The 26,056-nt window shown below is 44.0% G+C and overlaps 1 protein-coding gene across 3 annotated transcripts in view; it reads right to left on the bottom strand.

Annotated features, from left to right (window-relative positions):
* LOC143962015 (asialoglycoprotein receptor 2-like) overlaps positions 1-20,975 on the bottom strand; it is a 99,875-nt gene extending 78,900 nt beyond the window's left edge. For 2 of the 3 annotated variants that reach the window (XM_077471355.1, XM_077471357.1), the window contains exon 1: positions 20,908-20,975. In XM_077471355.1, the coding sequence (XP_077327481.1) occupies positions 20,908-20,941 (34 nt within the window). In that variant the 5' untranslated portion in view covers positions 20,942-20,975. The remainder of the gene's footprint in view (positions 1-20,907) is intronic. The other variant, XM_077471356.1, reaches the window with a different exon arrangement.
* Between the last annotated feature and the right edge of the window lie 5,081 nt (positions 20,976-26,056).

Genomic DNA, 26,056 nt, shown 5'->3' with positions numbered 1-26,056 from the left:
ACTGCAGCAGTCCTTCATCGGTATAGGGACTGACGTACAGTCTGCTAATCAGTCACACACAACTTACTTGGTCCACAAAGGACCTTATAAGGACTGGTAAGGTATAGGGTACTACAGTACATAGGGTTGAGTGAGGTACAGTCTGCCATTCTATAAGGACTGGTATAGGTCCACAATACATAGGGTTGAGGTGCACTACTGCTGACCGCTGCCCTATACTTCAGCAGTCCTTCATCGGTATAGGGACTGACGTACAATCTGCTAATCAGTCACACACAACCTACTTGGTCCACAAAGGTCCTTATAAGGACTGGTAAGGTATAGGGTACTACAGTACATAGGGTTGAGTGAGGTACAGTCTGCCATTCTATAAGGACTGGTATAGGTCCACAATACATAGGGTTGAGGTGCACTACTGCTGACCGCTGCCCTATACTGCAGCAGTCCTTCATCGGTATAGGGACTGAGAGTTTTGTCACAGGGTCATTTAAAAAATGACAGGCAGAGGAAGAGGCAGGCCCTTTCGCAGGGGTGGTAGGGGTAGGGCAGGAGCAACAGGCTTGAGCCAAAGTGGGAAGTTGCAGAAGGTGCATTCAATTACTTTAAAGGATGCACCAGACTTGGTTGAGTGGCTCACTCAGCCTTACTCTTCTGCACCCTCCTCATCCTCTCGATCTGCACCCTCTTCTTCACTCTCTGCTATGTGCACCCCCAAAGACACTACCACCAACAACACCACCACCACCACATACCTTCCGCTTGAGTCACAGGAATTATTTTCCGATCCATATCAAGACATTTCTGATGCGCAGCCACTCTTGGCATTGGATCAGGAAGAGGAGGCAGCAACAACCACTAATCAGCAGTCTGACGACAGTACCCAGATCAGCCCAAGGAGGAGGTTGATCCCCGGTGTTGCTGCCTACTCCGAGATCTCTACTTATAGCGGTGGGGAAGGTGACGTTGATGATGACGTGTCTAGTGATGTCACGTGGGTGCCCACAAGAAAGGAAGAGGAGGGGAGTTCAGAGGGAGATATGGACCAGCAGATAGGGAGGAGAAGCAGGAATAACTTACATTGCACAGGAGGGACAAAGCAGACTGCAAATGTATCAGGAGCGAGTCATCGACCATGTACGGTCACATCTTGCGCTCCCAGGACACCGGCACATGGCTCCGCAGTGTGGGCTTTTTTTAACGTGTCCGCTGCTGACAATAGCGTTGCCATCTGCAATCTTTGCAGTCAACGCATTAGTCGCGGTAAGCCCAACACTCACCTAGGGACGACCGCCTTAAGAAGGCACATGAGCAGCCATCACCGAGCCCAGTGGGAGCAACGGAACACACAAAGCCACACTCCAGGCTCTCACCGTCCAGCCTCGTCTTCTACTTCTCCTTCTCCTCTCTCCTCACAATTGTCCTCCACTCCACCTTCCATCACGCCAAGCTCACGTTTTTCTGCAAAATGGCAGGCTTCCGTGGGCCTAATGTTCGAGCGTAAAAAAATGATGATGCCGGATAACCCTCTTGCCCAACGGTTGACGGCTGGCTTGTCAGAACTGATAGCCCCCCAACTACTGCCATATAAACTGGTGGACTCGGAGGCCTTTAGCAAATTTGTGGCCATTGGAACACCACAATGGAAGGTCCCAGGAAGGAAGTATTTCTCACAGAAGGGCATCCCAGAGCTATATGGCCATGTTCAGCAGCAAGTGAATGTATCTCTTGCACACAGTGTCAGTGCCAAGATAAATCTGACCACAGACACGTGGTCTAGCAAAGGGCAGGGAATGTATATCACTTTTACTGCCCGCTGGGTGAACCTTCTGACGGCCGTCAAGCATGTAACCCGTGGCACCCGTGTAGATTTGGTTTTACCGCCACGGATTGCATGCAGGCCTGACTCTTCTTCTCCTCCTCCTCCTACTCCATCCTCCTCCCTCTCCTACTCGGCTGACTCCTCCTTTTCAGCTGCTAGCGTCTCTTCCGCTGCACCGCCCAAGCTCCCCAGAACCTATTCGACATGCCAGGAGAGACGTTGCCATGCCGTGCTGCGTCTGTTGTGCCTGGAAGCCAAGAGCCACACTGGCCCGGCACTCCTTTCAGCTTTGCGTTCACAGGCAGTTCAGTGGCTAACACCGCTCAATTTGACAGTTGGTAAAGTGGTGTGTGACAACAGTGCCAATCTGCTTAGTGCATTGAAACAGGGCAAAATCACGCACGTGCCATGCATGGCACACGTCTTAAACTTGGTCGTGCAGCGATTCGTTGTCAAATACCCTGAGGTCCAGGACATCTTGCGGCAGGCAAGGAAAATCTCGGTCCATTTCAGAAGATCTTACACGGTCATGGCTCGCCTTGCTGACATTTAGCGGCGACACAATCTACCGGTCAGACGTCTTATTTGCGATTGCCCGATGCGATGGAACTCAACCTTCTATATGCTTGATAGGCTGCTCCAGCAGAAACGTGCAGTTAACGTCTACCTGTATGAACTCTGCAGCAAAACAGGTTCTGGGGAGCTGGGTTTTTTTTTCACCGTGCCAGTGGCTGCTCATGCACGACGCATGCAGACTTCTGCGGCCATTTGAGGAGATCACCAAACTGGTCAGTCGCAGCCATGGCGCCATCAGTGACATGGTACCTTATGCCTTCTTTATGGAGCGTGCATTGCGTCGTGTCATTGATCAAGCTGTGGAGGAGCAGGAGCGGGAAGATGAGGAAGTCGCAATGCTGGATGAATTCCCAGGGGGGGCTACTCTATCTGAGACAAGTCAACAACAGGAGTCTGAAGAGGAGTCAGAGGAGGATGGTGCCGGGGCGGATGAGGAGGAGCAAGAAGAGCATGCTTTAAACCTTTCTGGGATCCCTGTTGTGCGTGGATGGGGAGAGGAGAATGAAGAGGATGACATTATCCTGGATGATGAGCAGGAGCCAGGCCACCACACCGCTCCCACTTTAGTGCAAATGGGGGCCTTCATGCTCCAGTGTTTTAATAGGGACCCCCGTATAAAAAGCATAAGGGTCAAGGACCAGTACTGGGTGGCAACGTACTTAGACCCCCGGTACAAACACAAAATGGCGAAAATGTTACCGCCGTCACAGAGGGCTGGCAGAATGGAGCACTTCCAGGCCTTGCTTCGAGAAATGCTGCATTCTGCTTTTGCATGCGCTGCCAGAGGAGCAATTCCCACTCCCAGAGAAGGAGTTGCGGGTACCAATCCAACAGCGCCTGCAAGAAGAGGCCGGTTTGAAGATGTGTTGGTGACTTCGGATATGAGGTCATTCTTTCAGCTGACCCATCGACAGGTGTCATCCGGATCCAGCATCAGGGAACGCCTATACCGTCAGGTGTCCGACTACATCGGGTTAACGGCCGATGTGGACGCTCTGAGGAGTGATGAACCCCTGAACTACTGGGTGGGCAGGCTTGACCTCTGGCTAGAGCTTGCCCAATTTGCAATGGATCTGTTGGCTTGCCCCTCATCCAGTGTCCTGTCCGAAAGGACGTTCAGCGCAGCAGGGGGGATCGTGACCGATAAGCGTACTCGCCTAGCTCACGACAGTGTTAACTAACTCACATTTCTAAAAATGAATGAGGCATGGATCTCGGAGGAATTCAACACATGTGATCAGTAGACCATGTATATGTCTATAAACATTTTTTTTAATCGAGCACAGAGACCTTCTTTCTTCATTTGGCTCACTTCCTTGTCCAAAAAAAGCACACCGTACTATATGCCTGTACCCTCCTCTTTGAAGAGGTTGAGCGGTGTCATATTTCTACTGGGGCTGCTTATTATGAGGGGCTCCCACCATCCCTGTGCTGTGCTGACATCCTCCTGGGGCTGTACCTCTGCTGTGCATATAATGAGGGGCTCCCACCATCCCTATGCTGTGCTGACTTCCTCCTGGGGCTGCTTATTATGAGGGGCTTCCACCATCCCTGTGCTATGCTGACATCCTCCTGGGGCTGCTTATTATGAGAGGCTCCCACCATCCATGTGCTATGCTGACATTTTCCTGGGGCTGCTTATTATGAGGGGCTCCCACCATCCCTGTGCTATGCTCATTATGAGGGGCTCCCACCATCCCTGTGCTATGCTCCTTATGAGGGGCTCCCACCATCTCTGTGCTATGCTCATTATGAGGGGCTCCCACCATCCCTGTGCTATGCTGACTTCCTCCTGGGGCTGCTTACGGTGCAGGTGTCAGTGCTGTATATCACGGTGCTGATGTCAGTACTCTCTATCACGGTGCTGCTGTCAGTGCTGTATTTTACGGTGCTGGTGTTAGTGCTTTATGTCACGCTGCTGATGTCAGTGCTCTCTATAACGGTGCTGCTGTCAGTGCTGTATATCACGGTGCTGGTGTTAGTGCTTTATGTCACGCTGCTGATGTCAGTGCTCTCTATCACGGTGCTGCTGTCAGTGCTGTATTTTACGGTGCTGGTGTTAGTGCTTTATGTCACGCTGCTGATGTCAGTGCTCTCTATAACGGTGCTGCTGTCAGTGCTGTATATCACGGTGCTGGTGTTAGTGCTTTATGTCACGCTGCTGATGTCAGTGCTCTCTATCACGGTGCTGCTGTCAGTGCTGTATATCACGGTGCTGGTGTTAGTGCTTTATGTAACGCTGCTGATGTCAGTGCTCTCTATCACGATGCTGTTGTCAGATGACTCTATCACGGTGCAGGTGTCATTGCTGTATGTCACGCTGCTGATGTCAGTGCTCTCTATCACGGTGCTGCTGTCAGATGACTCTATCACGATGCAGGTGTCATTGCTGTATGTCACGCTGCTGGTGATCATCTCCTGCACCCTCTTCTTTGCCTACCCTGACCTTCCCTCTCCTCCATTGCCTTCATGCGCTCCACAGTCCTGAATTGTCACAACAATTTCCCATAAAAAAAAGAATGCTTGTAGTTGTCGATCCCAGATTCACCTCATACATGTATTATGTCATTGGCCATGTGGTGGGACTATGTTTGCACGGCTATTAATTATTTTGTGGCTGCAAATTTGACCTGTAGGTTTGCGAAGTTCGCCTCCCATTGAAGTCAATGGGGCCCGCCGTGAACGTTCCGGTTCGCAAACTATCGGCTGCGTTCGCGGTCCGCGTTCGTGAAACATCCCGTCGGAAGTTCGTCCATCACTACTATTGACATTTATTGTGACCTATCGGGAATTTATTCTTGGAGAAATGTAAAAGTTGCTGATGCCAATGATACATACTACGATATATCGGAATCACTGGGATCAAGCAGCTGGAAGCTGGTAGGCACACACTGAGAACACAACCTGGAAAGCATTCTAGGACACACTGGGAATACAAGGTTGGAATCAGGTAGGAGATTCTGGGAATACAAGGCTGGAAGCAGACTGGGACACACTGAGAATACTAGGCTGTAAGAAGACTGGAACACACTGGAAGCACAAGACGGAAAGCAGGCCGGGACACACTAGGGGAGGCAAGGCTGGCCGAGGGCTGGGACACACTAAGAAAACATGAGGCTGGAATCAGGCTGGGACACACTGGAAACACAAGGCTTCAAGCAGGATGGGACACAATGGGAGCACAAGGCTGGAAGCTGGTAGGGACACACTGGAAACACGTGGATAGCATGCTAGGACACACTGGGAATACAAATTGGCTCTAATACATTTGTTTCCTAGACATTTCTCAGGTACGTTTATATCTGACCATCACTTGCCTCTCCTTAGTCCTAAACCTATAGATTTATATTTACTCTATCTTATCTCTTGTGCCTCTACAGACTGCCGGGGAACATCGGGGCTCCTCAATGGCATTTTTCATTATATTCTATTTTTATACTGTGATCTTCTTCACTTATCAACATTTGATTTAATTAACCCTCTGAAAAGTATGAACTTAACCACTTGCCGACCGCCGCACGACGATATACGTCGACAGAATGGCACGAGCAGGCATATGGGCGTATATATAAGTCCCTGCCTTCCCGCGGGTGGGGGGCGCGATCGGGCCCCCCCCGGTGCCTGCGGCGGTCGGTATTCGTTCGGGAGCGATCCGGGATGAGGGGGCGGCCATTCATTCATGGCCACCCCCTCGCGATCGCTCCCGACGAATGGAAATCCTTCGTGACATCACTTCCTCTCCTGTAATGTAAACACAGGCAGAGGAAGTGATGTATTCTCTCCTCGTGTCGGTATTTTTCGTTCCGGCACCGAGGAGAGAGGATCGGTGAGTTGCACCAACACGACACTTCACAGTAGAACATGCCAGGCACACTCACACCCCCCCTTTACCCCCCGATCACCCCCCCAATTACCCCTACACCCCCAGTCACAGTGACACCAATGCATTTTTTTTTTTTTTTGCATTGGTGTCATTTGTGACTGTAATAACTGTTAGGGCAGTTAGGGTTAGCCCCCTTTAGTTCTAATGTACCCCCCTAACCCCCCCAATAAAGGTTTAACCCCGTGATCACCCCCCGTCGCCAGTGTCACTAAGGCTGGATTCACATTGCAGCGGTTTATGAGAACGGATGTGATTCGCAGCAGCGGTTTATGAGAACGGATGTGATTCGCACCGCACTGCAGTGCAAATCACATCCGATCTCTGCGATTCGAGTTCAGCCATTCGCCGCACCCGCCGCAATTTCACACGGGACCCTTTTTTTGGTCCTCAGCAGAATCGGATCGCATGGGTGTTCACACCATGCGATCCGAGTTTGCAGATCGCACTGCGATATGCGAACTGATCTGGGGGTGTCATTAACATTTCACTGACACTCCCAGCAGTTCGCATAGGGCAGTGTGAACTGCCGCCGGGAGGCATGCGGTGCGGGAACCCGCCACGGATTCGTGGCGTTCCCGCATCGCTCCAGTGTGAACCCAGCCTAATAAGCGATCGTTTTTCTGATCGCTGTATTAGTGTCACAGGTGACGCTAGTTGGGCAGGTAGGTATTTAGGTTCGCCGCAGCTTTTTATAGCGCCAGGGACCCCCATATACTACCGCATAAAGCCCCCTGATTGCCCCCTAGTTAACCCTTTCACCAGTGATCACCATATAACTGTTACAGGTGACGCTGGTTGGTTAGTTATTTTTTTATAGTTTCAGGGCACCCGCCATTTATTACCTAGTCTCACTAGTGTACCCCTAAATTTAGGGGTGTCTACTTTCCAAAATGGGGTCATTTGGGGGGGGTTTGTGCCATCTTGGCATTTTATGGCCTTCAAAACTGTAACGCCCTTAGAAAGCCTGAAGGCGGTGCTTGGTTTTCGGGGCCTCGTACGCGGCTAGGCTCCCAAAAAGTCCCACATATGTGGTATCCCCATACTCAGGAGAAGCAGCAGAATTTATTTTTGGGTGTCATTTCACATATGCCCATGGCATGCGTGAGCAATATATCATTTAGTGACAACTTTGTGTAAAAAAAAAAAAAAAGTTTGTAATTTTCCCGCAACTTGTGGCAAAATATAAAATATTCCATGGACTCAACATGCCTCTCAGCAAATAGCTTGGGGTGTCTACTTTCTAAAATGGGGTCATTTGTGGGGGTTTTGTGCCATCTTGGCATTTTATGGCCTTCAAAACTGTAATAGGTAGTGAGAAGTGAAATCAAAAATTTACGCCCTTAGAAAGCCTGAAGGCGGTGCTTGGTTTTCGGGGCCCCGTACGTGGCTAGGCTTCCAAAAAGTCCCACATATGTGGTATCCCCGTACTCAGGAGAAGCAGCAGAATTTATTTTGGGGTGTCATTTCACATAAGCCCATAGCATGTGTGAGCAATATATCATTTAATGACAACTTTGTGTCATTATTCAATCGCTTGATGCAAAAAAATAAAATATTCAATGGGCTCAACATGCCACTTATCAATTTCCTTAGAGGGTCTGCTTTCCAAAATGGGGTCATTTGGGGGGGTTTTGTACTGCCCTGCCATTTTAGCACCTCAAGAAATGAGATAGGCAGTCGTAAACTAAAAGCTGCGTAAATTCCAGAAAACGTACCTTTGTTTGTAGATGTGACAACTTTTGCGCAAACCAATAAATATACAGTTATTGACTTTTTTTTACCAAAGACATGTGGCTGAATAGATTTTGGCCTAAATGTATGACTAAAATTGAGTTTATTGGATTTTTCTAATAACAAAAAGTAGAAAATATCATTTTTTTTCAAAATTTGCGGTCTTTTTACGTTTATATCGCAAAAAATAAAAATCGCAGAGTCAGTCAAATACCTTTAAAAGAAAGCTCTATTTGTGGGAAGAAAAGGACGCAAATTTCGTTTGGGTACAACATTGCATGACCGCGCAATTACCAGTTAAAGCAGCGCAGTGCCAAAGTGTAAAAAGACCTCTGGTCATTTACCAGCAAAATGGTCCCGTCTGAAAGTGGTTAAAGACCCATTGGGTAAGGCGGCCATTTTGAAAGCTTAATCGAAGTCTCCAATTGGATAGTTTTGAAACTGTCCGATTTTGTTCCAATGTTACAGTTTATGTATATATAATCCCATGATATACTAATTTGTATCTATTTTCTGTTACTTTGTAATAATGTCCTTGCTTGAAAATTTCATTTAATAAGGAATGTACCTGCCTTGGTCAATTGAGGTTGGTCAGAGCAGATACTACAGTTCAATAGACTAATATGTGTTTCAAACATTTTTTTGGGATGCATTGAAAAAATAAATTTATTGATTATTTTGTATATTTTTCAGTTTCTCTGTATAACTGTACACGCTGCAATGTCCTGAAGAAGCTCTGAAGAGCGAAACTTGTAGAGAGAAAAATGCAGCATATATAATGTACAAATTCGGTAACATGTGTAGTTCTGTATGACTTTGCACTAGTTCTTGTATGTTAGGACTTGCTACTTATATTTATATATTTTCCTTTTCCGGAAATGTTTTTATACATTTGTATTTTCAATAAAATTATATATATTTTTTTTCTGTTTTTGCTATTGGGTACCGTCTTAAAAGTCCCGGGGGTTGGTTACCCTCCAGTCCCCTGTTTGTTTCTTCCCTATATCTTTAAATATTTATTGCTTGGGATGTGGTACCATTCTATTTTTTGATCAAACCCTATCTATACAAATCTTTTACTGGGAATACAAGGTTCGAATCAGGTAGGGAGACTCTGGGAATACAAGGCTGGAAGCAGACTGGAACACACTGAGAGCACAAGACTGGGAGCAAGCTGGGACACACTGGGGACACAAGGCTGGTCGAAGGCTGGGGCACACTAAGAAAGCATGGGGCTGGAAGCAGGCTGGGACACACTGGGAACTCAAGGCTGGCCGAAGGCTAGGACACACTGGGAACTCAAGGCTTTAAGCAGGTTAGGACACAATGACAAAACAAGGCTGGCTGAAGGCTGGGACACACTAAGAAAACATGGGGCTGGAAGCAGGCTTGGACACACTGGAAAAACAAGGCTTGAAGCAGGATGGGACACAATGGGAGCACAAGGCTGGAAGCAGACTTGGAAACAATAGGAACACAAAACTGTATGCAGGCTGGTACAAACTGGGAACACAAGACTGAGTGAGTAGCTTTAATATTTCCAACTACGCAATTTTTATAAAGAGCTGAGTAGGTCAAGTCTCTGTGGGGACTTAACTGAGTTTGAGGAGTTGTGCCTCTCTGACTCAAAATGCCCCCATGCTTTATCTATAACATATGCCATTTTATTATCACACACATTTCCCGACTGCCCCTTCTATATCCAAGACTGGGAGCTAGGTAAACATGTGGCCCTTGAAGACTGGGATAAAGTTTTCTCTCTCAGTTTTAACTACATGCCGTCCACCCTATAGCCAAAAAAATGGCTACAGTGCGGGCCTTAATTGCCGGGAGGCCGTCCATGGACATCCTCCCCTGCATAAGCTGCCTGCATGTCCCTGGGGGTGCGCTTTGCGGTCACCGAGTCTATGTCCGCCAATGACAGTTGATCACGTGATGTAAACAGAAGTATTTTTTTCCCATCACACTGTCAGTGTGAGTAGAAAAAAAGCAGATCATCACCTTCTGTTAGCAGGACATTGGTCCCTCACACAGAGAGCCATGGCTGCCTCACCAGTGCCACCCATTAATGCCCACCAGTGCCTCATCATCAGTGCCTCTGATCAGTGCTGCTTATCAGTGCCACCCATCAGTGCCAATCAGTATCAACCATCAGTGCCAGTTCTGAGTGCCACCTATCAGTGCCGCCTCTTCAGTGCTTATCAGTACCACCTATCAGTGCCCAATCGTGCCACCTTATCAGTGATAATTAGGGATGAGTAAATAAATAAATAAAGTCCCGCTACAGACTTTCCACTCTGTATGTGACTAAAACGAATGAAAATTGAAATAAAATTAAAATAAAAACTACTGTGACTTGTGAGATTTACAAGGGTTAGAGCTGCCTTTGCCTAGATCCTCCACCCCCTATAGGTGGGGGGGGGAGGTTGGAATGTAAAGGATTAGATGGTGGGCTATGGCGCTAAAACCCAATGTGTATTTAACCTATAAAGGTCTATTCATGAAAATATATACACAATTAATTTATAAGTGTTGCAATACGGTGCTACAAAAAAAATATTTTTATATATTCAGTGTGTGCAAATATGTGCTGACACTACTGTGACCCATAAATATGATTTGCTTATAATAATAATAACAAATTCATAAAAATTCATTAAAAAATCATAAAAAACATTCAAAAATTTGTCCAGAAGACGTCACTCTGACGAAACGCGTAGGGTGTGGCTATGTAGGTGCACCCTTCCCATAGCCAGCAGCGGCCGGCGGAGTTTGTTTTCTATCTGTTCACAAATGGGAACTGTTCTCATAAGTAAATGTGAGTAATTTTCTTTCATACAACCAAATAAAAATCTGGTTTAAACGTATTTGAACCATGGATATGTTTTTCTTCCCTCAATGTATATAACAACGGAGTACACATAAAGTGAAGAGTGAACATTCCCCCAGCGCACCAGCAGCAGTATCCAGTCAGCAGCACAGTGGCTCATACTGTGAAAGCCCATCCAACCCCACAGGGGTACATGATCTGGTGAGAGCATTCACATTACCACAACACTGAGTGGTGCACCGGGGATGAGTGTTTTCTCTACATTGAGGATTGGCACTTTTGCACTAGTCACTTTACTTTATTACCACTACTTGGAACATTACTGTATGGGACTTTCCAGCGATCCCAGAATGCGATTTTGAAAGTTTTTTTCTATGCACAAAGACGTTCTTTGGGATTAATTATTTTGCACAATCTCTTATATGGTTTTTTTGGGATTAATCATTTTGCACACATTTTTGAATGTTTTTTATGATTTTTTTTATGAATTTTATGAATTTTTATGAATTTGTTATTATTATTATAAGCTAATCATATTTATGGGTCACAGTAGTGTCAGCACATATTTGCACACACTGAATATATAAAAATTTTTTTTTTGTAGCACCGTATTGTAACACTTATAAATTAATTGTGCATATATTTTCATGAATAGACCTTTATAGGTTAAATAAATAAATAATAAATATATGGATGTTCATTTTGTTTGTTTTGAATTTTATGTATACCGCATCGGGATGTAATTAATAATTAATGATTTGACTGATTAATGGCTGATCAACTCGAATCTGATCTGCCTTTTTGTAACAGTTTAATTTGTTTATAAACAGTTATGCATATTTATGGTTTATTGTAATTATTACCTCATCAATGCTCAGGTGTTTTGTTTTTTTCTCTTTGACCACAGTGTGCGACCACGTAAGCGCGACCCCCAATGATCCCATGGGATTTCCATTCAGGATGTAGGGTCTGGCGCTCCACCATAGGGACCCGTGGGTTGTCCTCACGGTCCCCTCTGGTATTGTCCCCATCCGATGTATCGAAACGAGGCCCCTCTGTTCACCTCCGCAGATCGGGGAGGAACCTTTGAGGTGTTCCTCCTATATCCGGTGCACGTCTGTTTGTTATGGTGGCCAGACGTTTTGTTTTGGTATACGAACGTACACACGCCTTATGCGAGGACGCCGCACGTTCGGGTGTAGCGTCGTGGCCGTCCGAACGCATCGTAGGAGACGTTGGTCGGGTAGGTGAACGTCACTTCCGTCTAGTGCGGAGTGGCGTCACTACCGGGACGGATATATATAAAAGGACACACGTGGCTGGTGTCCATGAATGGCGGCCATCTTGTACACAACAAACAATATGATAGGGGTGAATGGGCTGAATAGTCTGCCTTTTTGATTCCCCCTTTTACCTTCCTTCTTTACCCAGTGGGAACTTGGTCCGTTTTCATTGCACCTTGAGGTAATTGGTCTACACAACTGTATATATCCTTCTCTTATTTTCACTGGATATATTTCTTTCATCTCTTTTAACTATTATGGTGGGTTTCTTAAAGCACTATTAATAGTTTAGTCTCAGCATACACTGCACAATTTTTCTTGCTGGCTCTCTTTTTTTTCTTTTTTTCTTTGTTGTTCAAATAATTGGCGTTTCACCTAAATAGTGGGTCCTTTATTTTCTCTCACTCTTAGGGATATTTTTTTATGTTTTTGGATATTATTTATATAAAATCCTAAAAATCCCCATTTTTATGTTTTTTCTTTTATCTATACAGCTCAGGGGATACTAAACAGTATCCATCACCGATCCTACTTCTGTTTACTTACGTCTCAAGAATACTTATTAAACACTGAAGATTTGAAACCTTATGAGCCCAATACACCTTTAAAGTGATTCCACTAAGCTCAAAATCTATATTTATATTTTTCTGCTCAACAATTACTTCCCTTTTTTTTCCCCCTTTTTTTCCTTCCCTTTCTTCTTTTCCCTTTTTTTTTTCTCCCTTTGTGGAGAAATGGTTGTGTAATCAATCGTACCAACTTCCCCAGTCTCCTTCGGAAATGGTGGTCTCTTTATATGGGACACACTCTATGAAGGAATGTAAGTATTGATGGCTTGACACTATATGATATGAAATAGGAATGTTATATCCGCCCCCACATCGTGGTCCCAGAAAATCCCCTTTTTTCCCTCTCCCCCCTCCCCCCCCCTTTTTTTTTTTCCCTCTCCTTCATTCCCCCCCTTTTTTGAAACACCTCAGTACTCTGATGGGTGATATAACGAAATATGTTATATATATTTGGATATATGTATTTTATATGTATGCTTATATATGTGTTTTTTAGTATTTTATATACATATATGTTTTTTCCTTTTTTATTTATTTATATTCTCTCCTTACAATTTAGAATACTGTTATCAGCTCTTGAAGAAGCGTCATCACAGACGCGAAACATGTAGAGCACCAAAAATATATGTAATTACTGACTGTATGGTTGATATCCTTGATCCTATATTTATATAGATATATATTTTGTCTTTTCCTTTTTGGATATTTGAAATGGATTTTACTACTTTTGATAGGATGTCAATTAGGTCTTAAATGTGTAGTTATAAGGAGGAAACATTTATTTTTTGTGTGTAAAAAGGAAATTAAACTCTTTATTTTCTGTTTTTATTTTTTGTTTTAAAAATAAATAGAAATAATTTCTTTTGAATATACTGGTTGTGTTTACAACTTTCTTTATGCCTAAAAAGTCCAACTGAACCCACATTTTTTCTTTTGAGGTCTTTTATGTGAAGGTTCTTTTATTTTTATTTTTTATTTTTCTCCCTTACTCCCCCTTTTCCTTGTCAATATTTATAGGTTAAATACACATTGGGTTTTAGCGCCATAGCTCACCATCTAATCCTTATCATTAGGGATGAGCCGAACACCATCCCCCCCGGTTCGGTTCGCATCCAGAACATGCGAACAGGCAAAAACATTGTTTGAAAATGCTTAAAGTCTATGGGACATGAATAATCAAAAGTGCTAATTTTAAAGACATATGCATGGCATTGTCATAAAAAGTGTTTGGGGACCCAGATCCTGCCCCAGGGGACATGTATAAATGCAAAAAAAGTTTTAAAAATGGCAATTTTTTCAGGAGCAGTGATTTTATTCATGCTTAATGTGAAACAATAAAAGTGTAATATTCCTTTAAATTTCGTACCTGGGGGGTGTATATAGTATGCCTGTGAAGGTGCGCATGTTTCCTGTGTATAGAACAGACTGACAGCAAAATTACATTTCTAAAGGAAAAAAAGTCATTTAACCACTTGCAGACCGGACCATTTTGCTGGTCAAAGACCAGACCACTTTTTGCGATTCGGCACTGCGTCGCTTTAACTGACAATTGCGCGGTCGTGCGACGTCGCTCCCAAACAAAATTGACGTCCTTTTTTTCCCACAAATAGAGCTTTCTTTTGGTGGTATTTGATCACCCCTGCGGTTTTTATTTTTTGCGCTATAAACAAAAATAGAGCGACAATTTTGAAAAAAAAAACGCATTATTTTTTACTTTTTGTTATAATAAATATCCCCAAAAATATATAAAAAAACATTTTTTTCCCTCAGTTTAGGCCGATACGTATTCTTCTACATATTTTTGGTAAAAAAAATAGCAATTACTTCCAGCTGGCACCCCCTGGCCCATATCTTTAATAATCCTGCCTTCCCCCCCGGTTTAAACGTTAAAGCTTTTCGATGGTGGCTGGACAAAGGCCTATATAGGATTGGGCACTTCTTTAATATGAATGGTCCCGTCACCTTAAAGCAATGCATCTCCCAACTTGCCATGCCCCCCACGGAGCAGTTCCATTTTTATCAGATAAATCACTTTTTACGCTCTCTCCTACACACCAACTCAGATCGCCTTGAGGTCACTCCTTATGAACAGTGGTGTGTCTCAGCCATGGACATGAAGGGGGGAATCTCCCTGATCTACACAGCTCTGTCTACCCCCTCGGAGAAATCCAGTTATATGCTAAGCTGGGAGCGAGACCTTGACTTAGAGTGGGACATGGACACTTGGCACTCCTATTTTTCAAGAGCCTTCACAGGGATCCTTAATGTCTCCCTCATTGAGGCAGACGTTAAGGTCCTCACTAGATGGTATCTGGTCCCAACCCGCCTGGCTAAATTCTACCCACAGACCTCGCCTTTATGTTTTCGAGGCTGTGGCCACATGGGCTCCCTTCTCCATATCCTATGGGAGTGTCCCCGGGTAAGAAGCTACTGGAACAAAATCTTCTCTCTGATCCGCAAGGTCACTGACGTTGCAGCCCCCCAAACCCCTGCTATAGCGCTCCTGAACCAGCCAATCCCTAATACTTCTAAATACCAACAATGTTTGATCCACTACATTTTGATTAGTGCCAAGATGACCATAGCCCGGGCTTGGAAGTCCCCAAAGGTCTCGTACCCAGCAGCTAAACAGAAAATCTCCTGGATTATGTTCCAGGAAAAGACCTCCAGTCTCATCATTGATAAATATAAAAAATTCAAGAAAATCTGGAATCCCTGGGCTCGCTACGTGGGGGTTCTCCTCTAGCCCTAGAACAGGGCGTATTTTTGACAACCTGTATCACAACGAGATCCCTGCCTTCCCCTAGGAGCTCCCCCTGGCACGGGTACCTCCCCTACCCATTCCTTTCCCTTCTCCCTTTCCCTATTCTGTCCCCTCTGTTTCTGTCCTGTCTTTCTTCTTCTCTCTACTCCGTCCCTCCCCTCGAAATCTTTCGTCGGGAGGTGTTGGATATGCGGCACAAGTTTGGAGCCTGGACTGAGCAAGATTGACCTACCTTTTGGCCTGCATAGACACTGTTATCTTGTGGCCCATAGGGCCTTCCCTACTCTGGCCCCTCCCATTGTTTCTTGTTTGGAGGGTCCAGAGTCGGATCGCATTTTTTACTACGTTTTCAGTCCCTGAGTTCGTTTGGTTGACATTATTCTTGTTAAGTTGTTCTATGTCAGGTTTGATGCACGCGGTAGTCCTAGGGGGTTAGGGGTTTGGGGGGCTCAGAGCTCCGGGCACAGTCTGAGCCCATGTGGGGTGTCTGGAAGCCGGGCTCCCCAAAAGAAATTGAATTCTCCCTTTACCACTGAAACCGTTCCCCTCTCCCCCTTCCCTGGACTTCTTTTTAGCTGGGGACTCCCGTGTGCATCACTCGCTCCCCCCCAATTCACATGTGCCCCGCATTTTTGACCAGTATTCTTGTAGTTTTGGTTCGCGGGCGCCATCATCCCCCTTTTCATTGTCCTTTGGCATATTGTCTTTTGTTGTTTACTACGTGCCTTACTGCTGTCTCTCCTACGTGAGAGCAATTTGATATATGTATTGTCTTGGTTTCAATAAACATCTTTTAAATTAAAAAAAATAAAATAAAAAAAAATAAAAAAAAATAGCAATAAGCGATTATTGATTGGTTTGCGCAAAAGTTATAGCGTTTACAAAATAGGGATAGTTTTATAGCATTTTTATTAATAATTTTTTATTATTATTTTTTTTACTAGTAATGGCGGCGATCAGCGATTTTTATTGTGACTGTGACATTGTGGGGGACCCATCGGACATTTTTGACACATTTTTGGGACCATTGTCATTTATACAGTAATCACTGCTATATAAATGCAGTGATTCCTGTGTAAATGACACTGGCAGTGAAGGGGTTAACCAGGGGGTGGCAGTGTAGGGGTTAAGTGTTCCTAGGGGTGTGTTACTAACTGTGGGGGGGTTGGGCTTTCATTTAGTGAACACTGATCTCTGCTCCAATCACATGGAGCAGAGATCAGCGTCACTAGTTGCTAGGCAGAATGGAGAAATGCTGTTTACACGGCATTTCCTCCATTCGGCCGCTCCGTGAGACGATCGCCGGGATGCCCGTGGCGATCGAGTCTGTGGGTCCCGCGCCCGGACTCACGGGGGTCCCGACCAGCGCGGGAGCACACCGCCTGCGGCGCGCTCCCGATGGCAGGGCGGCATTGAATATTGGACGTACCTGTACGCCAATATGCCTGCCCGTGCCATTCTGTCGACGTACATCGTCGTGCGCTGGTCGGGAAGTGGTTAAAACTACTCGTGGCTATAATGAATTGTTGGTCCTACAATACACATAAAAGTTCATTGATAGAAACGGCATGGGATTTCCCCACAGGAGAACTCCAAACCAAAATTTTGAAAAAAAAACGCGTGGGGGTTCCCCTAAATTCCATACCAGGCCCTTCAGGTCTGGTATGGATATTAAGGGGAACCCCGTGCCAAAATGTAAAATTTTGGCATGGGGAAATTAATAAAGGACTTGTCAAAAACTCTCTTTTTAACCTTTTTGGCAATTTTTTTGTGAAATGGTAGGGGTACATTTGTACCTTTTTATCAATTCACGCAGGGGGGCGGAATCTGGGGGTCCCCTTGTTAAAGGAGGCTTCCATATTCCGATAAGCCCCCCGCCCGCAGACCCCCACAACCATCGGGCAAGGGTTGTGGGGATGAGGCCCTTCTCCCCATCAACATGGGGACAAGGTGCTTTGGGGGGACTGCTACCCCAAAGCACCTTCCCAATGTTGAGGGCATGTGGCCTGGTACGGTTCAGGAGGCAGTCGCTCTCTCGCTCCCCCTCTTTTCCTGTGGCCTGCCAGCTTGCCTACTCGGATAAGGGTCTGGTAAGGATTTTTGGGGGGACCCCACACTATTTTTTTTCATTTTGGCACGGGGTTTCCCTTAAAATCCATACCAGACCTGGTATGGAATTTAGGGAGGACCCCCAGGCATTTAAAAAAAAAAGTTTGGTTCAGGGTTCCCCTGTAGGGAAATTCCATGCCGTTTTTATCAATTAACTTTTATGTGTATTGTCAGACTGACAATTCATTATAGCCGCGAGTAGTTTTAAATTACTTTTTTCCTTTAGAAATTTAATTTTGCTGTCAGACTGTTCTAAACATGGGAAACAAGCCCCCCTTTACAGGCATACTATAGACACCCCCCAGGTACGAAATATAAAGGAATATTACACTTTTTTTGTTTCACTTTAAGCATTATTAAAATAACTGCTCCCAAAAAAACGTCCGCATTTAAAATTTTTGTTTGCATTGATACATGTCCCCTGGGTCCCCAAACACTTTTTATGACAATAACTTGCATATAAGCCTTTAAAATTAGGACTTTTGATTTCTCCCATAGACTTATAAAGGGTGTTCTGCGGCTTTTATATTTGCCCATCCCTAGTGTCCATCAGTGCCTCCTCATCAATGCACATCAATGAAGGGGAAAAATGATCTGTTTTCAAAATTTTATAACAAACTATGAAACTGTTTTTCAAAATGTTCCGTCTTTTTTATTATTTTTTTAGCAAAAAAAAAACCCACAGTGATTAAATACCATCAATAGAAAGCTCTATTTGTGAAAGCTGAATATTGGTCTGGGCAGGAAGGGGGTTTAAGTGCCCAGTAGGTAAGTGGTTAAAATAATTTTATCCTCTTATTCACAGAAACACAACTATAAGATTTTGACAAGACTTTATCGTTTCCCGGTCCTATTAAACAAAATGAATCCAGCTATGTCTGACCTATGTTGGAAATGTTGTGAATCGAGAGGCACATTATTACTCTTGTGGTGGTTTTGCCGGATATAAAACCATTTTGGTCGGCTATATTTAAACTAAGTCATGTGGTCAACGGCAAAAAGTGTCAGGAGTCTACGGAGGTAGCGCTCCTCTCTCTGATCCCGGGATCAATTAAATCAATTATAAAGGGAATATTTTGATTTTTCTTGATGGCAGGAAGAGCTTTAATTCCAAGACATTAGAAATCTCCAATAACACCAACAATATTGGAATGGATAGTAAAGATGAACCACACAATGCAGATGGAAGAGCTAATATCCACAGCAAATAATAATGACTTATGTTTAGGGAAGTCTGGGCACCGTGGGGGAACTTTCTGGAATCACCTCAGCTGTCATCTTGAGATTGTTAGGAGGCTATAATTTTTCCTAATTTTACTTCATTCATCTATTTATTTATTTTATTTTTGTCTCTTATTTCTCTCCTTTTTTTTAATGTAAAAATTGGCATGGATAGCAAATATTTCAGCCTGTTTCATTTGTGCAGTCTCTTGTTTCTCAGTTGACAAAGCACAAGAGGACATGTGGTAATACAAAATTCGGGTGGCCACTGTATATTCAGGACACGGTTAATAAGTATTGTTATTTCCTTTTTTTCCTTTCTACAATGCCATTCTTCTCAATAAAATATATTAAACTGAAGAACACAAGACTAGAAGCAGACTGGGACACACAGGGAACTCAAGGCTGGAAGCAGGTTGGGACACATTGGAAACACAAGGCTCGAAGCAGGCTGGGAAACACTGGGAGCACAGGGCTGGAAGAAGGCTGGGACACACAGGGAACTTAAGGCTGGAAGAAGGATGGGACACACAGGGAACTTAAGGCTGAAAGCAGGCTGGGACACATTGGGAGCAAACTAGAACATGATGGGAATTACTGAAAGCACAGAAAAACTCTAGATGAGAAAACGGGTCCAGCGACTAGCATGTCAACATGGACATGTTCAAACACTGTGCAACTCTTTGGCCAACTGCATCAAAGTAATCCCTCTCTGGCCAAATGCATGAAAATGGTCTTTCTCTGGTCAACTGCGTCAAAGTGAGCCCATTCTGGTCAACTGAATCAAAGTAATCCTTAACTGGACAACGGCATCAGCGTAGTTAATTTGCTGGCCAACTATGTCAAAGTGATCCCTCTCTGATCAACTGAATCAAAGTGATCCCTCCCTGGCCAACTGAATCAAAATGATCCCTCTTTGGTCAACCGCATCAAAGTGATCCCTCTCTGGTCAACTGCATCAAAGTTATCCCTTTCTGGTCAACTGTGTTAAAGTGAGCAATTTCTGGTCAACTCAATCAAAGTAATCCTTCACTGACCAACTGCGTCAAAGTAATCCCTTTGCTGGCCAACTATGTCAAAGTGACCCCTCTCTGGTCAACTGAATCAAAGTGATCCCTCTGTGGTCAACTGCGTTAAAGTAATCCCTCTCTGGCCAACTGAATAAAGTTATCCCTCTCTGGCCAACTGAATCAAATTGATACCTCTCTGGCCAACTGCATCAAATGTATTCTTTTCTGGTCAACTGAATCAAAGTCATCCCTCTCTGGCCAAATGCGTCAAAGTCATCCCTCTCTGGCCAACTGCGTCATAGTCATCCCTCTCTGGCCAACTGCATCAAATGTATTAATTTCTGGTCAACTGAATCAAAGTCATCCCTCTCTGGCCAACTGCATTGAAGTGATCCCTCTCTGGTCAACTACATCAAAGTGAACCCTTTCTGGTCAACTGAATCAAACTAATCCCTCTCTAGTCAAATTTGTTAAAGTGATCCCTCTCTGGCCAACTGTGTCAAAGTGATCCCTCTCTGGCCAACTGCATGAAAGAAATCTCTCTCTGGTCAACTGCATCAAAGTGATACCTTTATGGTCATCTGAATCAAAGTGGTTCCGCTCTGGTCAACTGAATCAAAGAGATCGCTCTCTGGTTAACTGAATCAAAGTGATCCCTTTCTGGTCAACTTAATCAAAGTGATCCCTCGCTTGACAACTGCATCAATGTGATTTCTTTCTGGCCGAAGCATCAGAGTGATCCCCACCAGGCCAACTGAATGAAAGTGATCTCTTTCTAGCCAACTGAATGAAAGTGATCTCTTTCTAGCCAACTGAATCAAAGTGATCCCTCCCTGACCAATTGAATTTAAAGTAATCCCTCTCTGGTCAACCACATCAAAGTGATCCCTCCCTGGCCAACCTCATCAAAGTGAATGCTCTCTGGTCCACTGCATCAAAGTTATCCCTTCCTGGTCAACTTTGTTAAAGTGAGCCCTTTCTGGTCCACTACATCAAAGTGATCCCTCACTAGCCAAATGCATCAAATTAATTGCTTTGCTGGCCAACTATGTCAAAGTGACCCCATTTCTATCCCCCCCCAATATTAATCAATGATCACATCTATAACCTACCTGGTTCTCTCTCTTGATTTTTACCCCCCCTCATTGCAGGCTGCAGACAAACCCGATTCTGTGCCCTGCTCAGTCTGCATCCTTGATATCTGTTGATGTTATCTTTAAGAACTTCCTAAAATAAGGTGTTACCACATACTGCATTTCAGTTTTAGGAACTTAGAAATGCCACAATAAAGAGGAAGTCTATGTAGTTCTGTAATAGTCTGTAGAAACGTGTGCCCACTCATGAACATCTTGTTATTTAATATCAGTGGTTTATGGACTATAATTGGTTTATAATACATTTGTATGCACTGCTAATCTACTACTCTGGAGGATGGGGTAAACAGTTTAATCTCTGTATTTGCAGGTGATACTAAGCTAAGCAGGGCAATAACTTCTCTGCAGGATTTGGAATCCTTACAAAAAGATCTGAACAAATTAATGGGGTGGGCAACTACATGGCAAATGAGGTTCAATGTAGAAAAATGTAAAATAATGCGTTTGGGTGGCAAAAATATGAATGCAATCCATACACTGGGGGGAGAACCTCTGGGGGAATCAAGGATGGAAAAGGACCTGGGGGTCCTAGTAGATGATAGGCTAAGCAATGGCATGCAATGCCAAGCTGCTGCTAACAAAGCAAACAGAATATTGGCATGCATTAAAAAGGGGATTAATTCCAGAGATAAAACAATAATTCTCCCGCTAGAGTATGCCGTCCAGTTCTGGGCACCAGTCCTCAGGAAGGATGTACTGGAAATGGACGACTACAAAGAAGGGCAACAAAGCTAATAAAGGGTCTGGAGGATATTAGTTATGAGGAAAGGTTGTGAGCACTGAACTTATTCTCTCTGGAGAAGAGACGCTTGAGAGGGGATATGATATACCAATACCATACTGGTGCCCCCACAATAGGGATAAAACTTTTTTGCAGGAGAGAGTTTAACAAGACACATGGCCACTCATTAACCATTTGCCAACTGGCTCACGCCGGCAGAATGGCACATACAGGCATATTAGCATACCTGTACATTGCCGTTTAAGATGCAGCATTGTGGGTGCGCGCGCCCACTGCAAGCTCTGTGAGTGTGAACGAGGGTCCTGTGGACTCATTGTCCGTGGGAATACCCGCGTTCGTCTCACGGAGAGGAAGAATGGGGAAATGCTGATGTAGACAAGCATTTTCCCATTCTTCCTAGTGACAGGATACTGATCACAGCTCCCTGTGATTGGGAGCGGATATCAGTGTTGCGTCACACGTAGCCCCTCCCCCCCACAGTTAGAATAACTCCCTAGGACACACTTAACCCCCTTAGCACCCCCTCCTGGTTATCCCCTTCACTGCCAGTCACATTTACATTGCTGTATACATTTAATCGCTGTATAAATGTGAATGGTCCCAAAATAGCGCCAAAAGTGTGTGATCGGTCTGCCATAATATCACAGTCACAATAAAAATCACTGATCACCGCCATTAATAGTAAAAAAATATATTAATAAAAATGAGATAAAACTATCCCCTATTTTGTAGACGCTATAACTTTTGTGCAAATCAATCAATAAACGCTTATTGTGATTTTTTTTTTAACCAAAAATATGTAGAAGAATAAACCTAAACTGTGGGGAAAAAAATTATATATTTTTTGGGGATATTTATTATAGCAAAAAGTAAAAAAAAAATGCATTTTTTTCTAAATTGTCACTTTTTTTTTGTTTATAGCGCTAAAAATAAAAACCACAGAGGTGTTCAAATACCGCCAAAAGAAAGCTCTATTTGTGAGGAAAAAAAGGACATCAATTTTGTTTGGGAGGCACATCGCATGGCTGCGCAATTGTCAGTTAAATCAACGCAGTGCCGAATCGCAAAACGTGGTCTAGTCTTTGGCCAGCCAAATGGTCCAAAGCTTAAGTGGTTAAAATTAGAATTAAAGAGGTTTAACCTTAAACTATGTAGAGGGTTCTTTACTGTAAGCCCTTGTACACATGGTCGGACATTCCGACAACCAAATCCGTCGGATAAATTCCGACAGATTTAGTCCGGAAGTGGTCCAAAAGTGGTGTTGCATACACACGGTCCGACTAAGTTGTCGGAATTTCTGGTTGCCAAGAACACGGTGACGTAAGCCGTGTACAACGGCACTAGAAAAGGGAAGTTCAGCACCATGTCCGGCACCCTTTGGGCTCCTTCTGCTAATCTCGTGTTTATCGCATGTTAGTAGATGTTTGGTTAGAGACAATTTGCGCTTTTCAGATTTGTGCTTCAGATCGTTACTGCTCTTCAGTTAGTGCTTGTCGGTGCGTATCTGCTTATCAGTGCATGTAGTCAGTTTGCATTTGTTGCTCATTGTTGACTATATCTTGGTATAGTACGCTTTGATTTTCATTGCTTATTGTCTGCTCGTTTCTGGTTTTCAAGTCGTTCTTTCAGGCATTGCTGTTTATCGGTGCTTTCTGTTGTCCGTTCTGACCAGCCGACCGTTTTAAGCCATGTTTCGTGTACGTACTCGTCGTAAAGTTTGTGCTGTGCATGGGCTTGGTGTTGGGCTTTTAGCTTTGACAAAAGTCCGGTCCATGAACAGGGCGAGGAGGAGTTTGTGGACCAAGAATTGCTAATGTGTTGTATTTCTTTTCTCATTCCCTACTTACCATGATTGCAATATGCTGTAATTGATATGCTGTGCCCTTTTGTCCTCATGCATGCTGGAAGCTTTTCAAGTTCCTTTTTTGTCCTTCATGCATATTTGCCTTTACTAACTTCCCCAGCATGCTCTTCTGGGGCCATAAACCTATAGCCTAGTGGCTTAGCAATGTATTTTGTCAGCTTCATAGTATTGCTTTCCCCTAAACACCCCCTAAAATGTGTACAAATGTTATGTGTGTGCTTAAATTCATGCAGAGTGCCAGAGTTTTTTTTTTTTGGTTGGGCCAAACTCATTAGGAACCCCCCTCCCCTCAACTGCTAGGTCAGCTGATAGCAATCCTCTATCTGCTGACTTTGCCAAACCCAATACACACTATACCTACCTTTTTCTGGTCTGATTTATGGATGAATTCACCAAAGCATGTAGTGCAAGGGCCTGCTTCAATACTTTCAAATGCTACAGTTTCAAGTTTGTTTGTTCCTATTATTATCTTGATAGGTAATAGCAGAATGTCAAAATGTGCTTCCATTTGTTCCTTATTTTGTATTATGGCACTTCTTACCTGTCCGGTGGGCTGCCAATAGTGTAAGTAAGGAGGGGCTGGCCAAAGTATCACACATTATTTATGCATTCAGCTCTCAATGAAGTGGAGAGGGTTACCTTTCCAAAACATCCCCCCTCTCATTTTTTGCAATGGCCTATCAGATGGGGGGGATGGGAGGGTGATGACTCTGATAAGGGGGCCTTATACTTTAGGCTTTAAATACTTATTTCCCAAAATGTTATACTGATATTGTCAAAAAATGTTTGTGTCTAATCTGCTTGCAATGTTGATGTGCAAAATTACTATTTTTTTTTTTCTGGTTTCACTCCACAGTTTCCTTCAACGCCACAGGAATGGCAGACTGTGGCCTCCCACTTTGCCAGCCGTTGGGACTTTCCCAATTGTGGAGGTGCAATTGATGGTAAACACTTCCGCATCATCCCACCCCTTAATTCAGGGTCCTACTATTATAATTACAAGGGGTATAATATTATTGTGAAATTGGCAGTGGTGTCAGCGACCTATGACTTCCTGTATGTGGATGTGGGGAAAATGGCCTTATGTTGGATGGTGGAGTGTTCTTACGGACGGAATTCTACTGGCATCTCCAGAGTGGCAGTCTGGGCTTGCCACCTCCAGAGGAGACTGTAGAAGAACTCTCATTCGTTTTCGTCATGGATGAGGCGTTTGCTCTGGCAAACCACCTGATGCGACCTTTCCCGATGAGGACCCTCACCCCGGATCAGAGGATCTTTAATGTGCGGCCTGCCAAAGCCAGAAGAGTCGTGGAGAACACTTTCGGGATAATGGCCAGCCGGTTCCGCCTATTTTTGATGCCAATACACATGACGGAATATAAACTAAATCACATTGTGCTTGCCTGCTGTGTTCTGCACAATTTTTGGAAAAAACATTCAGCAAACTATGTGGTCTCAGTTGGCCTTGATGCAGACCTGCTGGAAAATGTCAACCTTACGGCCCTTGAAGCTGCTCGTCCTGGCTTGCCCCCCCCCCCCCCCCCAAAGTGCCCGCGAGGTCAGAAACCAATACATGGAGTACTATGTGGGTAGGGGGGCCATTGATATGCCAGACAATGTCTGAGAGGCATTTTTTTAATACATTTTTACTTGAAACTGCAATAATTTTTGTTTTCATTTACTGCTTGGCTTTGTTTTAGGTGTCTCCTAGGTTTTTGTTGCTGTTTGTTTTGGCCCTTTTTCTACAACACTGCAAACCCAAGTTCAGAGCAAGATGAGGGGACAGTCTCTTCTTCAGATAATCTTATTATGTTGTGGGTCTGCTACACACACACCTTGTTTTTGTTGATAATGTATGTAGTGCATTACTGACAAAAATATTGCTCATTTTCAGCACCATGGCAGAAATATGTGGGGTCCTGAAAATGGCATGATTGGGGAAATTTAAACATCACTGTGGGTGTTATTTACTAAAGGCAAATCCACTATGCACTACAAGTGCACTGCAAAAGTGCACCTGAAACTGCACTTGGAGTGCAAAGTGGAGTTGCCTTTAGTAAATAACACCCATTGTCACAGAAAACAACAACTTTACTACAAATACTGCTTTTGCACATTGAAAAAGGAAGCCACACATTGTTGATAATTTCACTTTTTACTCAAAGCACATTCACATGTGCATTTAGAAAAGGGTTTTACAACAAACCAACATATTTGGTGTATATACTGTAACATTATGTTGGGTAACATTTTTATAACTTGGCATTTTTGTGTAAACAGGCATGTATCAAAGCATAACATACAGAACACAGGAACTTACAAAGTTCAACTTTGAAAAGTGAAGACAATATCAGACATGAGTATGTACAAACTGTGCTGATATTGCCTTCGTCAGATGGGGTGTCACCCCTGGAAAACCCAAATTTGGAAGATGCACACAAATTGAGAATCATAAAGTGGCCATTTTCCTCATGATTCCATGCCTAATGTCAACATGTGCT

The sequence above is a fragment of the Lithobates pipiens genome, unplaced genomic scaffold (genome assembly GCF_037356315.1).
Source record: "Lithobates pipiens isolate NorthernLeopardFrog02 unplaced genomic scaffold, aLitPip1_a1.2 Scaffold_8, whole genome shotgun sequence".
Lineage (NCBI taxonomy): Eukaryota > Metazoa > Chordata > Amphibia > Anura > Ranidae > Lithobates > Lithobates pipiens.
The sequence above is the reverse complement of the archived record's forward strand: the minus strand, read 5'-3'. Positions and strand labels throughout refer to the sequence as shown.